Source organism: Narcine bancroftii, chromosome 1 (genome assembly GCF_036971445.1).
Source record: "Narcine bancroftii isolate sNarBan1 chromosome 1, sNarBan1.hap1, whole genome shotgun sequence".
NCBI classification, from domain to species: Eukaryota; Metazoa; Chordata; class Chondrichthyes; order Torpediniformes; family Narcinidae; genus Narcine; species Narcine bancroftii.
In genome coordinates, this window is record NC_091469.1 from 492693606 (window position 1) to 492715723 (window position 22118).

The window sequence follows — 22118 nt, forward strand, 5'->3', positions numbered from 1 at the left end:
CGTTCCTATATACAACTCAAACTTAATTATAAATATCGCAGACGGCCCCATGATGGTGGCCTAATCACCATCTAATCTATAGGGGTGAGGTTCAGCACCTCGTCCTGTAGTTGCCGAGAACAATCTGTTACTCAATACCCAGAAGACAAAAGAGATTATTGTGGATTTTAGACAGGCAGGAAGTCACATGGGCACGTCCTGATTTACATCAATGGAGCAGTTACAGAGATTCAGATTCCAGCGGGTCCATATCCTTCATCTCACTTGCTCTTTGAATTCATTGATGTTGATCAAAAAGGCACAACCACATCTTTAATTTTCAAGCTGTAAGAGGAGGTGACACCTCCGCCCCAGAGTGCTGTTGCATTTCTATAGATGTACTATTGAGAGCGTGCTGACATTCAGTATTTTGGCATGGTACAGGAATTGTTCTCCTCAAGACAGGAAGGAACCCCAGCAGGAAGGAAAACTGCCCAACAGTTTATTGTACACACACAGACCAGGACCACCTTGTCCACACTCCTGTACACACACAGACCAGGACCACCTTGTCCACACTTCTGTACATACACAGACCAGGACTACCTTGTCCACACTCCTGTACACACACAGATCAGGACCACCTTGTCCACACCCCTGTACACACACAGACCAGGACCACCTTGTCCACACTCTTGTACACACACAGACCAGGACCACCTTGTCCACACTCCTGTACACAAACAGACCAGGACTACCTTGTCCACACTCCTGTACACACACAGATCAGGACCACCTTATCCACACTCCTGTACACACACAGATCAGGACCACCTTGTCCACACTCCTGTACATACACAGACCAAGACTACCTTGTCCACACTCCTGTACACACACAGACCAGGACCACCTTGTCCACACTCTTGTACACACAGACCAGGACCACCTTGTCCACACTCCTGTACACAAACAGACCAGGACCACCTTGTCCACACTCCTGTACACCCTCTGAGATCAGAACTACCTTGTTGCACCCTTCTGTACACACTGAGACCTATAATATCTGCAGAAGTGTCTGCAAAGATTGCATTTGATTCATTGTCCTGTCGCAGCCATCTTCGGGACATCGAGACTCCAGTCACACCTAGAAACTATGTTGAGTGGGACACGACACTCCTGTCTAACTCTAGATTCCTGCTGCAGAATTCTCCAACGTCTGTCAGCGATAGATCTATGGATATGTTCAAAGCAGCCTTGAAGTTACACAGAATCCCCAGTGAATCCTGAGATTGCCTGGGCCAAAACCCAAGAGGAGGTGAAAGAGCATGAACTCGTCTCCATGTATCAGGATATCACGGGCCCAGTGTAAGAAGGGGGCGAGGCTATGGGCCAGTTAGCCTGACTTCAGTGCTGACAAGATTCTACAGTCCATTATTTAAGATGAAGTTTCGTAGAACTCGAAAGCACGAGAGACAATAAAGGCAGACAAATCCGTTTGAGCTGTGGTTTATTTGGCCAGAAGGTCCTGCTTCCTCGCTGTCTGACTACGTGACATCTTGACTCCAAGCATCGAGCAGGGCAGACAAATGAGGGTCAGTGGGTGTCGTTTATTTGGATTTTCAGAAGGCGATTAACAGGGTGTCGGACACGAGGCTGCTAAATGTGACAGGTGCCCATGTTATTCCAGGAATGGGACAAGCATGGATAGAAGATTGGCTGATTGGTAGAAGGCTAACAGTGGGAATAGAGGGGGTCTTTTCTGCTTGGCTGCTGGTACCTAGTGGTGCTCTGCAGGGATCGGTATCAGGTCCACTGCATTTTACGTTGTATGTAAATGATTTAGACCACAGAATTTGTAGAACATTACACCACAGTACAGGCCCTTCAACGCACGACATTGAGAAAGATTGTATCCTTGTTTTGGATTTGTGTGCGTCTTGGAAATCAAAAATATATATTTTTTAAAAATCACCTAGGGAGGGGTGCATTTCTGCTATCTCCACTGCTACCAATAAACCCTGTTAGTCATTCATTGCTCAGATCATCCACCCAGGAGGGAGGGACCAGGAGAGACTCTGCCCCAAGATGACCTACTCCAACAGGTACTTAAGCCTGGGGTAGAGCACTGAGTAGAGCACCACAGAAGGACGAGGAGAGAGACACGGTAGGAGCCAGAGGGAAGTCTGCCCAAGGTGGGTACGGGCAAGAGTGCCTGCTGACAATAGAGCGTGAGGTACTGTCCACGGAGAGCGATGAGGGTCTCAATCTCGGTGCCTATGGGGGGCTGGGGAAAGGGCATGGGATATGTCTGCGGTGTTTGGTCTAGTAGGAGAGATGCAGACTGAATGGTCTAAATAGCCTTGTCAATTTGAACAGAGCCCCATCCCGTACTGGAGGGAGTGGGTGGTGGGCACAGCCCCTCCACGCTGTTCCATTACCTCGCAACCACTGCTCCCTTTTGCTTAAGCAGGTACAGGGGACTGGGCAGCGTCGATGGCGTGGCATGGTTAGCGGAGCGATTACACCAAATGCTGATGGTGCTGTGGATAGTTTGCGGGGGTATCAGATGTTACAAAGGGGTGTGGATGGGATGCAGATCTGAGCTGAGAAGTGGCCAAATGGAGTTTAACCCAGAGAAGCATGAAGTAGTTCATTTTGCTGGGGCAGATGGAAAGCAGAACAGAAGGTTAATGGGAAGCCTCTGAGCAGTGGGACGAACTGAGGAATCTTGAGGTCCATGTCCACAGGACACTCAAAGCTGCTGCACAGGTTGACGGTGTCATTAACCATAGGATCAAGTTCTAGTGAGTTCTAGACCTGTGAGGTAATGTGGCAGTGATATAAGAGCTTGGTGAGACCACACTTAGAGTATTGTGTGTGTTCAGTTCTGACCACCTCATTACAGGAAGGATGTGGAAGCTGTGGAGAGGGGGCAGAGGAGATTTACTAGGATGTTGCCTGGATTGGGAAACAAGTCTTATGAGGATAAGTTTGAGTGAACTTGGTCTTTTCTCCTTGGAGTGTCGGAGGGTGAGGGATGACCTGATAAAGATGTCCAAGATGATGAGAGACATAGATCGTGTGGACAACCAAAGGCATTTCCCCAGGGCTGAAATAGCTAACGGGAGGGGGCAGTGTATTATGGTGCTTGGAAGTAAATATGTGGGGGGCAGGGGGAAGGGGGGATGTAAGAGGAACCCCCAGCATTATATTTTAACTTCAACCACAGTATCATGTTTTCCACCTACAAGTTGTTCATCGAGAGAGTGGAGGGTGCATGGAATGAGCTGCCGGCAATGGTGCTGGGGGCAGGTACAAAGGTTCCTTTAGAGACTATTAGATAAGTACATGCAACTGAGAAAACAGAGAGCTTATGCAGTGGGGAACTGTAGAATCATAGAGCACAGAAACAGGCCTCTTTGGCCCTTCTAGTCCGTGCCGAACCCATTTTTTGGGCCTCGTCCCACTGATCTGCACCCAGTCCATAGCCCTCCATCCCTCTCCCATCCATGGACCTGTCCAAATGTTAAGATTGAGCACCACCTCAGGGCACCTCATTGCACCCCCTCCCCACCCCCCACCTGCCGCTCTCTGGGTGAAGAAGTGCCCCCTTCCCTGTGTCCTCTGGTCTGTATCTCACCGACGCTGAGTGGGGAAAAGCCGACCTGCGCAACGTTGTCTTTTGCCGTTCATTTTTAGACTGCGGTTACTTTATTTCTCCTTTCCCCATGTTTCTTTTCAGCATCTCATTCCGAAGCCTCAACTCCAGCCCCCAAGGTCCAGAGCCGGGGCCATGGCCAGCAACGAGGAGCTTGACCGCGCCTACGCACAGCTGAAGGCGAACATGGGGGATGCGAGGGCAGCCATGCAGGTGTTCCACGACCGGGCCGCGTTCTCCACTGTGGCCGGCGTGCTGAAGCCCATCTTCCAGGTGGCCGGGGCCATTCTCCAACTGGTGCTGGGCAAGCGGGAGAGCGAGGAGCTGACCTACATGAAGGAGCAGTTCCAGACCGTCAGGAACCAACTGGATGTCATCTCGCAGCAGATCAGGGAGGTCCTTTGGGAAATCGAGAGGAGCACCATTAACAGCCAATACTTCCCCATTGAGGAGAACCTCAAGAACCAGTTCAGGAAGTACATGGACATCAGCAACGCGGCACCCGAGTTCCGCGAGCACGAGAAGACCGAGTTCCTCACCCACTTCGACGTGACCAAGGGAGACCAGAATCTTCACACGCTCTTCGACGCCGTGATGGGCATCTCCGCCGTCTTCGGCAAACCCATTCTGGACACGGCCATGTCCTACGGCCAGAGGAACCGGCGCCAGATGGAGGGGCTCTGCTGCCGGCTCAAGGAGCTGTTCTGCATCGGTCTGATTGCCCTGATGGGCCAAGCTGCCATCACCGGCAGCGATGTGGGAGCTTTGCAGAGGGATTGGAACGAGAGGCTGGCCCGGGTGGAGGCCAAGATGGAGGGCATGATCGATCGGTGCATCCGCGAGTTCCCGCAGCAGGCGGAGATGGACGTGGAGCAGCTGATCGAGAAGAAGGGGGACAGGGACCACAAGGGGTGCGCGACCGCCATCATTGAGGCGCTGACGGAGAAGTACGACTGGGTGCGCTGGTCAGTGCGGGTCTACGACCCGGTCTCGGGCTTCGACAATCACTGCGTGACCGGACCCAACCGCTTCCACTTCTTCAGGCTGCAGGGCGTCAACACTGTTGTGTCCTACTCCACCCAGCCCGAGCCCATCGACAAGGCGCGCATCAGGGAGCTGATGCAGGGCAAAGACAGCTGGAACGACGCCAGGCTGGTGGTGGAAGCCATCGCTGGCCACCTGCCCAGCAGCAACGTGGTTCACGCGGTCCGGCGCTACAAGGACCTGTGGCTGCACAAGAACTTCCCAGACGCCTGCCACTTCTGGGAGACCTACAGCGGGGTCACGCTCTGCGTCCACTCCACCTAGAGCCCGGCCCCCCAACCATCCTCCCCCCGGCCCCCGGCCCTTCCCCCCGCCCTCACCCAATGAGGCCAGTGCCGCCGAGTAACTGGAGAGAGGCACTGACGCCCCTTTGCTTGGCCGATGATGTGAACTTGTCCGGACACGGCTCCCCTAATTCCCCGTGGGCTCAGATGAATCACTGCAATTGTTGGGGTCTGCTTTAAGTGACTGATTCCATCTGTAGAAATGAAACCCAGTACATTTTGTTCACAGTAAATCCTTCAATAAATTCAATGCAAATCTCACTCTATGTGTGTGTGTGTGTGTGTGTGTGTGTGTGTGTGTGTGTGTGTGTGTGTGTGTGTGTGTGTGTGTGTGTGTGTGTAACTGTTGTCAACACCTCACGGAGCGCACAATCTGCCACCATGATGAACCTCCCCAATGTACACCATCGACCAGATTCAACCCCACCAACCACATGGAAGCATGAAGGGGCTCAGACAGGTATGGGCCCAATGGGACTTGTCCACAAGGATAACGCAGTGGGCCTCCAGGTCCAAGGCCAAAGGGCTGGCTCTGTGCTCTGCCTCGACCATCCCTTCGGACACTAAGACCTCTTCCCCACGACACAGGGGTCTGAGACGAAAGTACGCAGGTTCAGGGTAAGAAGGATTGGCTACCCAGGGGATTGAAGACTGGCGGCTGGGTGGTAGGGGCTTGTACTTGGTCCCACAGGAACAGTCACTTCAGCCCAAGTGTCTGTGTCAAACACGACATTAAATCAAACTAAAACCCTGCTCTTTGAACATAAGGTCAGAACCAGGAGCAAGAGTTGGCTAATCGGCCCTTCGAACCTGCTCCGCCATTCAATCATCGGCTAATCGGCCCATCGAACCTGCTCCGCCATTCAATCATCGGCTAATCGGCCCATCGAACCTGCTCCGCCATTCAATAAGTTCACGGCTGATCTGTTGATGAACTCACCTCCACCGTCCTGCCCGTTCCCCATATCCCTTAATTCCCCCACTGTGTAAAAATCGATTCAACTTTGTCTTAAGTTTATTCACTGAGGTCGCCGCCACTGCTTCAATGGGCAGTGAATTCCACAGATTCCCCACCCTCTGGGAAAAGCAGTTCCTTCTCATCTCTGCCCTAAATCTATCACCCAGGATCCTGAGGCGATGTCCCCTCGTTCTGGTCTCCCCCACTCTGCCGCCTCCTTCCATTCCACTTATCTGAAACACAGCTATTGCTTCTGATTCCATCATGAGCTCTGGTATCCTGTTCTTGGCACCCACCATTCTGTGTGAAATATTTACCCTACACATCTCCCTTAAACGCCTTCCTCCTTAAAACACAAACCTTCTTGTGTGCGACTCCTTCGCGCTGGGAAAAGTCTCCGACTGTCCTGCCTATCAATGCCGCTCATGGTATTATACTCCGATATCACGTCACCCTCAGCCATCTACGCATAAGAGAAAACAACCCAGTGTTTATCCAATCTCTCCCCATCACCATACCCTCTAAACCAGACAACATCCTGATAACAACACTGGAGAAACTCAGCAGGTCAAACAGTGACCTTTATCTAGCAAAGATAAAGATACATCACCAACGTTTCGGGCTTCAGCCTTTCATCAAGGTTTGAGCAAAATGTAGGCAGGCGCCCAAACAAAATGGTGGGCGGGAGGAGCATGGACCCAGGTTATAGGTGGATAAGGGAGGCAGGGTACAGCAGCAAACAGGGAGAATGGCATGGTGAATGGGAAAAGGGTGGAGAGCTGGAGGAAAGAAGACGGGGGGATAGGGAAGAGAGGAAGAACGGAGAAAGTGGAGAATGCCATCGGTTGGAGAGTGGCGCAGACAGAATATTGGGTGTTGCTCCAAGAAATTAGTCCCTCTCCAGTTCAGGTCAGACCTTCCTCAGAAATGATCCACAAATCTGAACCCCTGCCCTTGCCCCAACTCTTCCTATTCCTCTCTGGCGCGTGACAGAGGCAGTAATCACCATCCCTGAGGTCCTGCTTTTCAGGTGGTCCTGGTTTGGCAGTGCACGAGGCCATAGACAGACACATCAGCGCGGGAATGGGGTGCAGAAATGAAATGGTTGGCCCCTGGGAGATCCCGTCACTGACAAGGACAGGGCAAAGGGGTGCAGTGAATTGATCTCCCAGTCTGTGTCCGATCTCTGCAATGGAGAGACCTCATAAATCTTTTCTGACCCCTTTCCAACGTGTCCACACCCTTTCTATAATTGGGCGATCCACATTGCACACAACAAAGGGAGACAGTCCAACCCAAAGGCCAGGAGGCAGGTAACTGGGTGACTGTTAGGAGAGGGAAGGGGACAATGCAGAGGACCCCTGTGGCCATTCCCCTTTACTGTTTTGGATACTGTTGAGGGATGATCTACCAGGGACAAGATGTAGTGGTCAGGCCTCTGGCACAGAGTCAGGCCCTTTTCCTAAGAAGGGAAGGGGGGAAGAAGAGGAGAGCTGTGTATTATAAATCAATTACAAAGCATTTGATATACAATGCATTTTTTCTCATACATGACAATTTTTAATAGTTTTACCACCCCCCCCCCCCCACTAAAGAAAGGATCCCATGGTAAAGGAAGAAAATAAAAAAGAAGAAATACTCTTCGACTAATATATGTGATCGGGAATTATATAGAAATATCATTTCTAATGGTTAGCAATGGATATATTAAAAATATGGCCCAGTCAACTAGGATTCTCCTTGCCATACTCCCAGATTACTACCAATTATTAAACCTCATATTACAAGAGAGAATCCAAAAGATTATTTCACTCTTAATACTTATTTCAAAGAAAATGTGTAAAGCTGATAAAAACAGAAAATATATTAAAATAAAGAGCAACATCATCAAAATGAAATTGGAGAGTGAATAAAGGAATCACAAAACAGACTGGCCTGTTATTTGGAGACCAGATCTTCAACAGATCTTTAAGCCTATTTCTCAAATTATAAGTAATTTGTTCTAAAGGAACGCAACTTCAGATTTCATTCTTGCCAGCTTTAAATCCGTTTCTAATTTCCATAAAACCGCGATACATTTTCTAGCAACTGCTAATCCAACTTTTGAAAATTCTTTCTGAGGCCAGCCAATATTTGAATCTGAAGGTATAACAGATAAACCTCCCAATAAAAATAATACTGGGTTTCGAGGTAACAAAATCCCCATTATTTGCTTTAAGAAAACTATCAAGTTAGTCCAAAACTTTTATAATTTAGAGCATGCCCACGTGGAGTGTAAGAAGGCTCCACTTTCCTGTCCACATCGAAAATATTTATCTGATTGACTCAATTTCAACTTTTAATGCTTTTGAAGTGTGATGTATAGCTGATATAAAAAAATTATACTGAACCATTTTGTAGTGAACAAAACTTTTCATATTATCATAACATATCTCAGCCCAATGGTCATCAGATATAACTATATTTAAATCTTCTCCCACCCATTTTTGGATTTAGTCAGATTAGCCTTTTTAATCCCTTTTAATTGGTGCATAACTGATATAAGGAGAGCTGTATTAAACATAGAAACATAGAAGATAGGAGCAGGAGTAGGTCATTCGACCCTTCGAGCCTGCTCCGCCATTCAACCAGATCACGGCTGATCTTAAAGTTCAGTACCCCGTCCCTGCCTTCTCTCCGTAACCTTTAATACCCTTATACTGAAGAAATAGATCTAATTCCCTCTTAAATAGATTGAATGAACCTGCCTCTACTGCCCTCTGTGGCAATGAATTCCACAGATTCACCACCCTCTGGGTCAAGAAATTGATTGTGAGGCGAGAAGATAGGTGGTTCTGTGAACACGATCCAGACTCCCGGATAGCATGTGGCCTCCCAGGTGCCAGGGTCAGGGACGTCCCTGATCGAGTCCCCAGAATTCTCAAGCAGAATGGAGAGCAGCCAGATATTGGTGCCAATGACATAAGACAGGAGTAGCGATGGCCGCTAAAGAAGGAATAGAGGGAGTCAGGAAGGAAGCTGAAAAGCAGGACCTCAGGGTGGTGATTACTGCCTCTGTCACGCGCCAGAAGGAAGAGTTGGGGCAAGGGCAGGGGTTCAGATTTGTGGATCATTTCTGGGGAAGGTCTGACCTGAACTGGAGAGGGACTAATTTCTTGGCCAGCAGGGTTGCCAGAGCTGTTAGGGATGGTTTAAACTAGTTTGGCGGGGGGGGGGGGGGGGGTGGGAAGGGTGGGAGGGTGGGTGGGAAGCAGAATGTGAGTGCAGAGAACAGGATGCAAGGTGGAAAGGATGCTACAATGTGTTGTGGGTTCGTGAGCAAGGACAGACACGAGGTGGGGAGGGGGGAAGCATAAATGTAGCCAGTTGAAGGGTTTGAAGTATTGTCTATTTCAATGTACATGGGAGATGAACTTAGATCATGGAGCAGGATGTGGAATTGTGAGGTTGTGGCCGTTTCAGACATGGCTGATGCAAAGAGAAGATTGGCTAATCCAGGTTCCAGGTTTAGATGTGGGGTAAAAGAAGGATGGAGTAGCACTGTTTATCTAAAAGAAAAAAAACCCTGAAACAAAATCTAATCGACCCCCACCCCCCCCCCCCCCCCCCCGCAACATCAAGGTTACAAGAGAGTACAAAGATGGATCAGGTTGTGACCTCCAGAGAATGGATAGATCAGCCCTGGAGCACCCAAATCACCTAAAAGTGCCAGTTATGGTAATATTCAATAAATGGGCCCCAAACCTTGTCAAAAGGTAAGTTTTTATCTTTAATATTACACCTAATTCTCTCCAAACTTAGATATGACATTACATCCTGTAGCCACGGCGAGAGATCATCTTTAAAATTGCTCATCTGGCCATCAGTGCTACTAAAAGGTAAAACTTTCTCGAGGTCCCGATAAAAGTTTATCTGATTCGCGCGAAAAAACAAACAACGCAGTTAAAGGGCAGGGGTCTAATTTCATCTTAAAAATTAAAAATATTCTGCCAATAACTTTGTAATTTAGGACATTCTCAAAACATATGAATCAGTGAGGCTGCAAAAATTTTACACTTTCACAACATCCGCATGTAAACAGTTTTGAGTTCAGACGAGTGTATTCTGCGTATCACCTTTTTTTGAATATTTTATTTAAAATTTTAACAGTTAAAAAAAAGCAAATAATACATATTGTCAATAATGGATACATTATTGTATCCCCTAAGCCACCCTATTATCATGACAACCCCTCCCCCTCGACACCATCCCCCCATATCCCCTCCCCCAAACTTCACCTAACCATCTAATCTACCCCCAAACGAAAAAGAAAAAGAGAAGAAAAAGATGTAAACTACAACAACATAAATTAATGACCATGGATTGGATCAACATGGCCAAAGAATTCAAAATTTTAAACCCAAATAATCCAAATAAGTCTCCAAACTTTCCGATAGCAGACCACCTTAAATTGTAATAAACAGGGCTGTGAACAAAATAGCGCCTTTGGAAGACTACACAAAAGAGTCTGGAAAAACAACCACCTGAAGAAACACACAAAGATCAGCGTGCACAGAGCTGTTGTCATACCCACGCTCCTGTTCGGCTCCGAATCATGGGTCCTCTACCGGCATCAACTACGGCTCCTAGAACGCTTCCATCAGCGCTGTCTCCGCTCCATCCTCAACATTCATTGGAATGACTTCATCACCAATATCGAAGTACTCGAGCTGGCAGAGTCCGCAAGCATCGAATCCACGCTGCTGAAGACCCAACTGCGCTGGGTTGGTCACGTCTCCAGAATGGAGGACCATCGCCTTCCCAAGATCGTGTTCTATGGTGAGCTCTCCACTAGCCACCGAGACAGAGGTGCACCAATGAAGAGGTACAAGGACTGCTTAAAGAAATCTCTTGGTGCCTGCCACAGTGACCACTGCCAGTGGGCTGATATCGCCTCCAACCGTGCATCTTGGCGCCTCACAGTTCGGCGGGCAGCAACCTCCTTTGAAGAAGACCGCAGAGCCCACCTCACTGACAAAAGACAAAGGAGGAAAAACCCAACACCCAACCCCAACCCACCAATTTTCCCCTGCAACCGCTGCAACTGTGTCTGCCTGTCCCGCATCGGACTTGTCAGTCACCAACGAGCCTTCAGCAGACGTGGACATACCCCTCCATAAATCTTCGTCCGCGAAACCAAGCCAAAGAAGAAGAAAGAAGAACAGAATGAAATCTCGTTGATCGAACTAAGAGTAGAAAACCAATCTTCATCTGAAAACGTTATATTAAGATCAAGTTCCCATTCATTTGTAATCTTAGCCAATGGGGCCAGCCTTATATCCCAATAGATCAACACGTGATAATCAATCCACTGTGAACAAATAGTAGATCAAAATATAAATCCAGAATATTTGAGACTGCGATTCGGTCCAATTTAGACCGAACAAAATTCCAAACTCGCAAATATCTAAAAAAATGTCTATTAGAATTTAAATTTTACTGACAATTGTTCAAAAAAAGCAGTTATTTCAAATAAATAAATCTTTAAAATGTTTAATCCCTTCCTTATAAGTGGATTTTTTTGTTTAATTATAATTATCCTCTATAATATCCCTTTTTTTTAGATCTTAAGAAATAATGTGATGTGTTAAAATAGTATTGAACTGATCTATACGTGGTGTGGCGGCGCACATCTCTCGTGGCGAACCGGCCCTGCTTGTATCGCTGTGCCAGTGGGGCAGCCACGGGAAGATAGCGCTGTCATGGGACCTCAATGCCTCATGCCTTAGGCCAAAGCATGCACCTCGGGTAAATGTGATGATGTCACCGCCAGCGCGGGGGCGGAGCTCATGCCACCCTTAAAGGGCGCGCACGAAATTTGACTAAACATTTCAACTGAAAGCTCACTGTGTCCTGTGGGGTGTTTCTGTGTGTGTAAGCAGCTGCTACAGTAGAATCATTTTAACAGATAATCACATTTAATAATAAGGGGTGGAATTTAAAATATGGCACACTGTGTATTTACTTGAATTTTATGTTATGTATATGTTATTACTTGCCTTGCTTTTTAATATTTTGTATATGGATGATTATGTTAAACTCAATAAAAATATTTTGAAAAGAAAGGAGTAGCATTACTGGTCAAAGATAGTATCAGGGCTATAGAGAGGGAGGATGGAGCAGAGGGAGGGTGGTGTGCTGGGAGACGTTGACAGGCCCCTAAATAGTCCTCGGGACATCAAGGAGCAGATCAGCAGGCACATGTAAACTATTGGAGAGGACTCTTAAGAATAGGATCCTTTCTTGGTTTGACCTTCCAAAATGCAACACCTCACACTTGTCTGCATTAAATTCCATCGGCCATTTTCCAGCCCATTTTTCCAGCTGGTCCAGATCCCTCTGCAAATTTTGAAAACCTTCTTCACCGTCCACAACGTCTCCAATCTTAGTGTCATCTGCCAACTTGCTGATCCAATTGACCACATTATCATCCAGATCATTGATCTAGACAACAAACAACAAGGGTCCCAGCACCGATCCCTGAGGCCCACCACCAGTCACAGGCCTCCAGTCTGAGAAGCATCATCCACTACTACTCTCTGGCTTCTCCCGTCCAGCCATCTACAAGAGATGGTGTCTGAAGAAAGCAGTCTCTATCCTCAAGGACCCCCACTCTGCTATCATTGGGAAAAAGGTACAAGAGCCTGAAGATGAACACTTGGCGGCACAAGGACGGCTTCTTCCCCCACTCCCATCAGATTCCTGAATGATCAATGAACCACAGACACTGCCTCACTTTGACTTTTGGTCCACCATTTTTATTTATTGTTGTGAAACTGCCACAAAACAAAATATTTTGTGACTTGTTCATGGCAATAAATTCTGAGTCTGACTTGCCAGAAATCTGAGTCACCCCGATCATTAACGAGAAGTGCTTGTGATGTTGGAGGGGCTGAAGGGGGGGAGGGAGGAGGTCACCTGGGCCGGGTGCACTACACACCGAAGGAGGCAGCTGAATAAATAGAGATTTGTTGTTCTGGAATTCTGAAAGTGAAGGTGAAGCCTGTTTGCATCTGGTGACATGTGGATTCCAGCTCTGGTTTCAAGATCTCTTATCCACCTCGTCCCTTATCACATCCAATGAACCCCTTGTGTTGGTCTGGATCCCTCCCCCAGCCGGCGCTGTCAGTGCTCGGAGATTTCCCGTTTCTGGCTCATTCTGCTTATTCCTTGAAGAAGGCCTCAGGCCCAAAACGTCGGCAGTATATCTGTCTCCTATGGATACTGAAAAGACCAGCTGAGTTCCTCTTGCATTTCCATGTGTTTTTAACAACAATCCACTCCCCAGACTGGAGGAAGCAGCAATGACCATACCTGTGGGGAAGAGTTAGTTCCATGCTACTATTTCACCCGTCGTTTTACAGTGACCATCGGCAATAATTCCTCTCTGAAGCACGCTGTGATTGTCGTAAAAGCACTGAATGCTGGAGAAATTCAGCTGGTCTTTCAGCATCCAGAGGATTTGACAAAGATGGAAGAAGGGTTCAGGCCCGAAACATTGGCAATATATCTTTGTCCCCTGTAGATGTTGAAAGACCGGCTGAGTTCCTCCAGTGTTTTGGTGGGATTTTACTAGAATCACCTGAGTTAGGAATGATTCCCGAGGACTGTAGAATTGCAAATGTCACTGCACTCTTTAAGAAGGGGCAGCCCATGCTGTGACAGTTCGAATCCCGCGCTGTCTGTAAGGAGTTGGTACGTTCTCCCTGTGTCTATGTGCAGCGGGGCTCCAGCTTCCTTCCACCCTTCAAAACGGACCGGGGGTTGTAGGTCAATTGGGTGTAATTGGGGGTCACGGGCTCGTGGGCTGGAAGGACCTCTTACCACGCTGCATATCCAAAAATGAAGAGAAGGGCAAGGGGCAAAAGTAAAAAAAAAAGATTAAGCTGGTTAACCTGACCTCAGTGATTGGGAAGATTTGAGAGGCTATTATTAAGGGTGAGGTTTTGCAACAAGCAGGATAAAAAGTCAGTGGGTGTTGTGCACTGGGACTTTTAGAAGGCCTTTGACATTTTCAGAAGGTACGTGGGACTGACAACGAAAGAGGAGATTGTGATAGGAGGAGGAAGGTACAAGGGTGGTTAGGATGTTGATTGGCTGGTGATAATGAACAGTGGGATCATATAGATTAAACCGTGGAGCTTCCACGTGGAAAGGTAGTTACCCAGCTGACTTGGTCTAGGTCATTTTGACCTCTGGACTACATATCAACGTGATTCACAGCACGATGTCAAGAACTACCTGTGTGCAGAGTTCCCCACGCTCTCCCTCCCTGAAAAACATGGAAATCTGCACACACTGTGATTCTCGTAAAAACACTCAGTAAATGGGGCAGCATTACAGCGCCAGCGATCGGGACTGGGGTTCGAATCCCGCGTCGTCTGTACAGAGTTTGTTCGGTCTCCCTGTGTCTGTGTTGATTTTCCCCGGGGGCCCCAGTTTCCTCTCGCCCTTCAAAACGTGCCGGGGGAGTAGGTTAATTGGGTGTAAATTTGCAACATGAACTCATGGGCGAAAATGGTCTGTTATCGCGCTGTATGACTAAATTTAAATTTAAAAATGCCAGAGGAGCTCAGGTGGTTTCACACCATCTTTAATGTCAGTAATTTATCTTTATCTCCAAAGGACACTGGGTGACAGGCTGGGTTCCTCCAATGTGCACTTTTTTAATTTCCTTCCAAGTACCTTTGGTCACAGTCACCGTCTATGCTGACAATTGTTGGGGGGGGGGGGGGGGGGGGAGATCATCGCAGCTCTTCTGAACCTCTTCCCCGTTCCTTAAACAGAGCCATGGCTCAGCTGGTACTCTTTCCAGGCTCCTCACACCTTTCTACAGCAGTCCAGTTTCCTCTCAGAATCCTCCGGATTCAGCCCAGTGTTTCCAGTCTCTCCACATAAAGGACCACCTCCCCTTGCCAGCACACACCCTGGTGGCCCTCCCCTGCCCCTCTATGGGCTGCGTTCTGGCAACACGGGGGAGCCTGCCCACAGAAGGCGGGCCAAATCCATTCCCCAGCTCTTACTTGGCATTTGCAGTTGCCCAACTCTCCCCGCGTGCTCTGCTTCTTAAAACCAATACGGCTCTCATGAAGGATCCTCAGATACGAACATTTACCCCTTTAAGATGCCCCTTGGGTCTCATCCCCTCAGGATCCCTGTGCCCGTAAGTTTCCACCACCACGAGATCCCTGCACCCCTTATACCTCCACCACTCCCTGTCTTCTGTTTACAACCCCAATGGATCCCTGAGTGCTTAGAATTCTCCGACTGAAGTGTAGGAGAGGGATTCGGGAGGCATTTCAGGGAGGGGAATGGAAACCCCAATTAAACTTGGGGGTGGGAGGAGGGAGGTCACTTGATGGTGAGAGTCCAGGAAGTTGCAGAAACTAAGGGCTCCCAGACCTCGACCCGAAAACAGCCTTAAAAATCCAAAACCCTGGACAAAAAAAGAGAAAAGGTCCTGTCTGAATACAAAAGGAAGACCAGGGAGATTCAATCAACAAAAAAAAAGCAAAAATACAGCAAGGAAACGGACTCTCTGGGTTTCCCTTCTTGAAGTCAACAATCAGCTCTGTGGTTTTGGTGACATTGAGTGCGAGGTGGTTGTTGTTGCATCATTCAGCCAAGTTTTCAGTCTCCTTCCTGTTTGCTGGCTCTTCACCCCTTCTTTATACAACCCGCTACCATCAGCGAATTTGTAGATGTTGTTCTCATACCAAGACAAGGCTTCGAGACAAGTGGAGAAGTCTCAAGTTGGGAGTAACGGCGGTGCCGACCCCAGTGCTATCGAGGAGGATGTTAAACAACCCCCCACGACCTGCCTCTCCTTCACAGCTCATGGGTTCGCACACCAAGCAGTGGTCTCCCCAACGGCTGGGATCCTCTAGCAGTGCGTCGAGTCAGGAAGCAGTGGGCTTGAGTGGAGCCAGCGTGAGCTCGGGACTTACGAGCTCAAACGAGGATGCAGAGGAGGTTGGCCTGGACAGCGATCGCAGCCATCACAAGGGCTATCGAGTCAGAGATGAGGGTCGGCGGGGCGAATGTGACGGCGGTAATGGCGGCGGTCGGGTGTGCAAAGGGCCCAGCACAAGGCCAGGAGAGGTTGGAAGGCTGGGCTGCGACAGAAAAGGAGGAGGAGGGCCCAGAGCCCTCCTTAAGAGACATTTTACAGACTCTAACCAAATGAAAAGTAGAAGGTAGTGGACAGAAGGGCCAGAGACAGGTCCAAAAAAATTAGACAGGATGGAGGGGCCCTAGTGAATGTAACAGAAGTAGAGGAAAGACTGAGGGCAGGTGAGGATAGAATTGTTGCAGTGGAACATGAAATTGAAGGTCTCCTTAAAGAAAGAGATGAGGTATGGGTGAAGCTGGACTTCCTGGAGAACTTCACAAACGCTGCAACATTAAAATAGTGGGATTGAAAAAAGACTCCGGGGTGGGGGGAATCTTACAGAGTTCAACTAAATGGATCCCCAAAGCACTCGGAAAGGAGGCGCTGGGAACCCCTATTAAAATAGAAAGAGCCCCAATCCCTAAGTCAGGTTTGGGACAAAGGCCCCAGTTAATCCTTATAAAGTTAAAGTATTTTCAAAATTGTGAAGACATATTAGGGGCGGCAGCAAAAGGGGAAATTCAGAGAGCAGCTCCCTTGGACACAGGGGGTCGAAAGTGTTCTTTTATCCAGATATTAGTGCAGCTCTGCTCAAGAAACAGAAAGACTTTGAACTGGTTAAACAATTGGCAAAGCAGAAGGGCTATGATTGTTTTCTACATCATCCCACTACCCTGAAAATCATGTTGTCGGGGGTGGGGGAAGGAAATCTTTTTAACAGAAAAGGAGAAAGTGCATCAGTTTATAAATACCTTGTCGGCACTAAATGGAGGACCAAGTGGAAAAGAGTAAAAGGGGGAACAAGACTTTATATATTATTAAAACTGGTGGACTGGGAAGACTTGGATTTCTGTGTTAAATAGAGAATGGAGTTTTGGCTGGTGTCTGATTTCATAAAAGAATTTATATGTAATGGTCTGGGACTGATTGATTGGAGAGAGGTGAGAGTGAAGATGGAGAGTCGTGGTGACTGCATGGTAAGGAGCACTGGCGGCGAGAGGAGGGAGACTGCCAGAGGAGTGAGCAGAGGGCGGCTGAGATTTATGTATGGTGTGTGTCGGGTAGGTGTTCCCTTCTATTATTTCGAGAAAAATGGTTGTGAGTGAAGATGTATGTTGTGGGCGAATGGGTTTGTGGTGTCTTTTGTCTTCCCCAGGGCTTGTTGCGGCTCAGGAGGGATAGAGCAATGGGCAGATGGTTAAAGGTTGGGTGTGCAGAGGTGGGGTGGTAGCGGTGGAGATGGGGGAAAGACATTTCGGGAGGGAGCCCTGATGTGATGGCTAAAAGTGTAAAGTATGCTACTTTCAATGTTAATGGCTTAAATGGGTTGGTGAACTGAAAAAGGGTTTTGGCACACATTAAAAAGATGGGGATAGATCTGCCTTCCTCCAAGAGATGCATTTAACTGAATGGGAGCATCAGAAGCTAAAAAGGGGATGGGAGGGTCAGGTCATATGCTCCTCATTTGGCTCAAAGGCAAGGAGTGGGGGGTAGCAATTCTAGTGGGAAAGAGTGTTCCAGTGCAGGTGATTACAGACAAAATGGAAAGATTTGTTATGGTGAACTGTCAGATAGATTCAGAACCCTGGACCTTAGTGAATGTGTACATCCCCAAATATGATGATGAAAAATTTATACAGGATATTTCCCTAAGATTGGCAGGTAAAGAAAATATTCTAATGAGGGGTGACTTTAATCTATGTCTGAATCCCATGCTGGATATATCCACAAAACGAATAACTGGGACTAGAGGGGGCTGAATTTGGGAGATGCGTGGCAGAAAAAGCATCTAAGAGAGAGGGATTATTCATTTTACTCAAAGCAACAGGATTCCTACTCTAGAATAGAGTGTATGGGCTGAAGCCAGAAAAGAAGGTAGGATCATGGAAGCTGAGTAAAGGGCAAGGCTCTTCTCGGACCATTCCCCCCTGGTTCTGACCACAGAAATGCCAGATAAGTGCACACAGTATAAAGGTAGCATCTTAACACTGTTGTTAAAGAAATTGGAGTTTTGTAGTTTAATAAAAGCTGAAATAGCCCTGTTTTGTGAGAGCAGCTGCCCCTCTAGATAAATTTCTTCTGTGGGACACCCTTATGGCATACTTGAGAGACCAGATAATTGGATATACAAAGACAATGAAGAAAAATTATATGAGGGAGATGGAGGAATTGGAAAAGGACATAACACAATTAGAGAAAGATTTTCAGAAATCAGGCTTAGAGGACCACTATAGAGCTCTTACAAACAAGAAATTGGAATATAATATGCTTCAGGCGTATAATATGGAGAAGGCTCTAACGAGGTCAAGGCAAAAGTATTATGAGTTGGGGGATAGAGCTCACAGGGTCCTCGCCTGGCAGTTAAGGGCAGACCAAGCCTCTAGAACAATCAATGCAATACAAACAGGGAATAGCCAGATCTCACATAAACCAAAGGAAATTAATGAGCCCTTCAGAGAATTTTATGAAGGACTGTACAAATCTGAATTGGCTGGGGATCCTAATCAAACGGACGAGTTTCTGGCCAGATTGGATCTCCCAAATTTAAGACCGGAGGAGCAGGCGGGATTAGACTTTCCCCTTACAGAGGAAGAGCAGGTGAAAACATTGAGTGCGCTACAAGGTAGCAAGTCTCCAGGAGAGGACGGATTCCCACCTGAGTTTTATCGAGAATTTAAGGATTCACTAATGCCTCTGTATATGGAGGTGATGGACCAGGCACAGGAAACACGGACCCTCCCAGGATCTTTCACAATGGCGATTGTTACGATGATTGTAAAGAAGGGCAAATATCTTCTTTCTGCCGCCTTCTTATAGACCAATGTCCCTGCTGAATACTGATTATAAGATCCTTGCCAAGGCCCTGGCAACAGATTGCATTGCATTTATCCAAATTAATAAACAAAGTCCAGGCAGGCTTTGTGCAGGAGAGGCAAGCAGCAGATAACACTGGCAGTCTGTTGAGTGTAATGCATCTGGAACAAATTAGAAATGAGAAGGGATTGGCTGTTTCCTTGGATGCAAAGAAGGCTTATGATAGACTGGAGTGGGAATTTTTATTTAAAGTGCTGAAGAAGGTAGGGTTAGGGCCAACTTTTCGAAATTGGATTAGGAAGCTATACCATGCGCCCAAGGCAAAGGTTACGACCAATGGACAAATCTCTTCTGCTTTCCCACTTACCAGATCTAGTAGACAAGGGTGCCTGCTGTCACTGGCTCTCTTTGTGCTAGTGATGGAACCACTGGCTGAAGCCATTCAGGATCCGGATATTAAAGGTTATGGAGTGGGCCAGGAGGAGCACAAAATCAACTTATTTGCTGATGACGTGCTGGTGTATCTGATAGACCCTGCAACCCCTTGCTGGAGAGAGTCGAGGAGGATTTAAATAGATGGTGTCCCTGCCCTTAACATTAGTGGGCAGGGTTAACTGCATCAAAATGAATGTGTTGCCAAGTTCCAGTATTTTTTCCAGACATTGCCTGTGCCGTTACCCTGGGGTTTCTTCAAACAACTGCTGCACAAGGTCAGAATGTTTCTCTGGACTGGTAAGGTGTCCAGGGTCTCTATGGAAAAAATAACATGGGACTACAGTCTGGGAGAATTGAGGGTGCCGACTTTCAAAAATATTACTGGGCAGCCCCGTCGAGATACATTGCCTCTCTCTTCCAGGGAGGAGGTATACCATCCTGGGCACAAATTGATCTGCACCTGGTGGGTGAGAGGATGGTAGAGGATTTTATTTATTCATGGGATGCTAAATTGCTGTCAGCAAAGGGCAGCCCCACATTAAAACAAGTGATTAATATCTGGAACAAAATTAACCGATATCTGAAAGTGGGGCTGTCCCCAAAAAACAGCCTTGACTCCTAATAAATTAATACCATTAACGGTCAGTAACAAGATCCTGGACGCCTGGCGCCGTAATGGCATAAGGTGCATAGAGGTCTTTTACAAGCAGGGGCAACTAATATCGTTTGAGCAACTCAAAAATATATATAATTTGCCAAATCAGACATTTCACTGCTATCTTCATTTAAGATGCTTTTTTACGGGACGTATTGGGTCCAAGTATGGCCTTATCTCGATGCAGTTCCACAGAGACTATGATTCAAAGGGGGGAGAGGAAAGAAATTCATTTCTGCAATGTATTTCCTGCTCCAGTCTGATGGACCAAAAATGGGTCTCCATAGATCGAGGGAAAGATGGGAGTCGGACTTGGATATTGTTATTGATGAGGGATGCTGGTCCGACTTATGCTGGGACAGCATGACCACGATCATCAATGCAAGGTACAGGTTGGTGAAATATAATTTCTTGCACCAGCTGTATCTAACGCCGCAGAATATAAACAGGTCAAAACCAGAACTCTCAGCCCAATGCTTCAGATTCGGCATGGCGACTGGGACATTCGTGCACGCAGCCTGGTCATGTGCCAAAGTGAGGTCCTTTTGGGAAGAACTGGGCCAAGTCCTGGAGAAAATCAAAGGTAAACAATTCCCACAGGACCCAGTTGGGATATATAATGGATAAAATGCTTACAAAGAAGCTGTCCAAATTTCAAATCCAATTTGTGTTAATCACATTGACAGTGGCCAGAAAGTGCATTGCGGAAACTTGTAAGTCTGACTCTAGACTTAGAATCAAACGATGTAACAGGGAAATGCAGAGCTGTGTTCTCCTGGAGAAAATAACTTACAACCTGAGAAACAAATACGGTCCCTTTCGTAGGATCTGGCAGCCGTACATGCACTACACAGGCACGAGGCTGTGATTGGTTTCCCTGCTTCTTGGTGCGACTTCCTCTCCCTTGCACTGATACCAATCAAGGAGACAGGAATGAATAGTGGTCCAGAGGCCACCCACTGAGCTGTGACAATCCCTGCCCCTTGTTATTTATTTTCCTGCTGTTAAAGTTTTGTTGTTGGTCGAAGTTTGAGTCTTGTTTTATGTGTTGGGGGAGGGGGGTTGGTAGAGACATGGGCTTGTATATAGAATCATATAGAAAATGAATATATGTATATTTGAACATGAAGGGCCATTGTTGGCAGGACACTATACGTCTGCACAAGTGTGTGAGAAAATATAAATATATTTTTTTAAAAAGCATGGGGTGGGAGGGAAGAGTCCGGGACCACCCCAGCTATACGGAGAGGGGAAACGTTGGAAGAGGATGGAAGTCAGGAGAGGGTAGATATCCCAGCAGAAGAGCATAGAGGATGTGACAGCAAATACCAATGAAGCAAGATACACGACCCTCGAAGAAAGGGCTCAAGCCCGAAACGTCGGTCATGGATTTTTCCCTTTGCTCTATAAAGGACACTGTTTGACCTGCTGAGTTTCTCCAGCACTGACTTTTTACTTCAGCCACTGTGTCTGCAGACCTTTTGTTTACTTACTGAGTATGGTTAACATGTTTGTGCATGACAGTGAAGGGAAGCCTTAGTAAACAGAGCAATGGCCGGTGGAATTTAATCACAAACCTTTCATTTAAAGTTAGACATAGGTCACGGTAACAGGCCGTTTTGGCCCACGAGTCCAAGCCGGCAAAATTACATCCAATTAACCTACAACCCCCAGTACATTTTGAATGGTGGGAGGAAACCGGACCCTCGAGGTAAAACCACACAGATACAGGGGGAGCATACAAACTCCTTAAGGACAGCACAGGATTTGAGCCCCAGTCCCGATCGCTGGTGCTGCGCCAACCGCGCTACTCAAATAAGTGTCAGATTTGGAAGGTCCAGTAAAGAGGACAGAGACCATGAGTGGAATATCGGGAAACAGAGGGACCTCAGTGCATGACCATGGATTCCTGAAGGTGGCAGCACATGGTGCAGTGAAGGGAAAGGTTCCATTGTTGTCCCGTTTTGAATGTAGCATGCATGAAATTCTTTAACTTTATCTATGGTAAGGAAGAGTCAAGCACCCTGCCCCAGCAAGTTAATGAACCTGTGACCCTTGGTTTACAATACCAGTGCTCTAACCACCGAGTTATCAGGGCCTCAGTGCATGCGAGATATGAGCTTTCTGACGGCAGCACAGAC

At 47.4% G+C, this 22118-nt stretch overlaps 1 protein-coding gene across 1 annotated transcript; it reads left to right on the forward strand.

The window, feature by feature from the left end:
• Window positions 1-211: 211 nt before the first annotated feature.
• On the forward strand, window positions 212-4945 carry LOC138762172 (uncharacterized). The gene is made up of 5 exons (XM_069935754.1): window positions 212-298; window positions 1603-1779; window positions 2020-2081; window positions 2450-2624; window positions 3722-4945. Exons 1-5 carry the CDS (start codon window positions 212-214, stop codon window positions 4943-4945), a joined length of 1725 nt encoding a protein of 574 aa, XP_069791855.1.
• Window positions 4946-22118: the final 17173 nt, after the last annotated feature.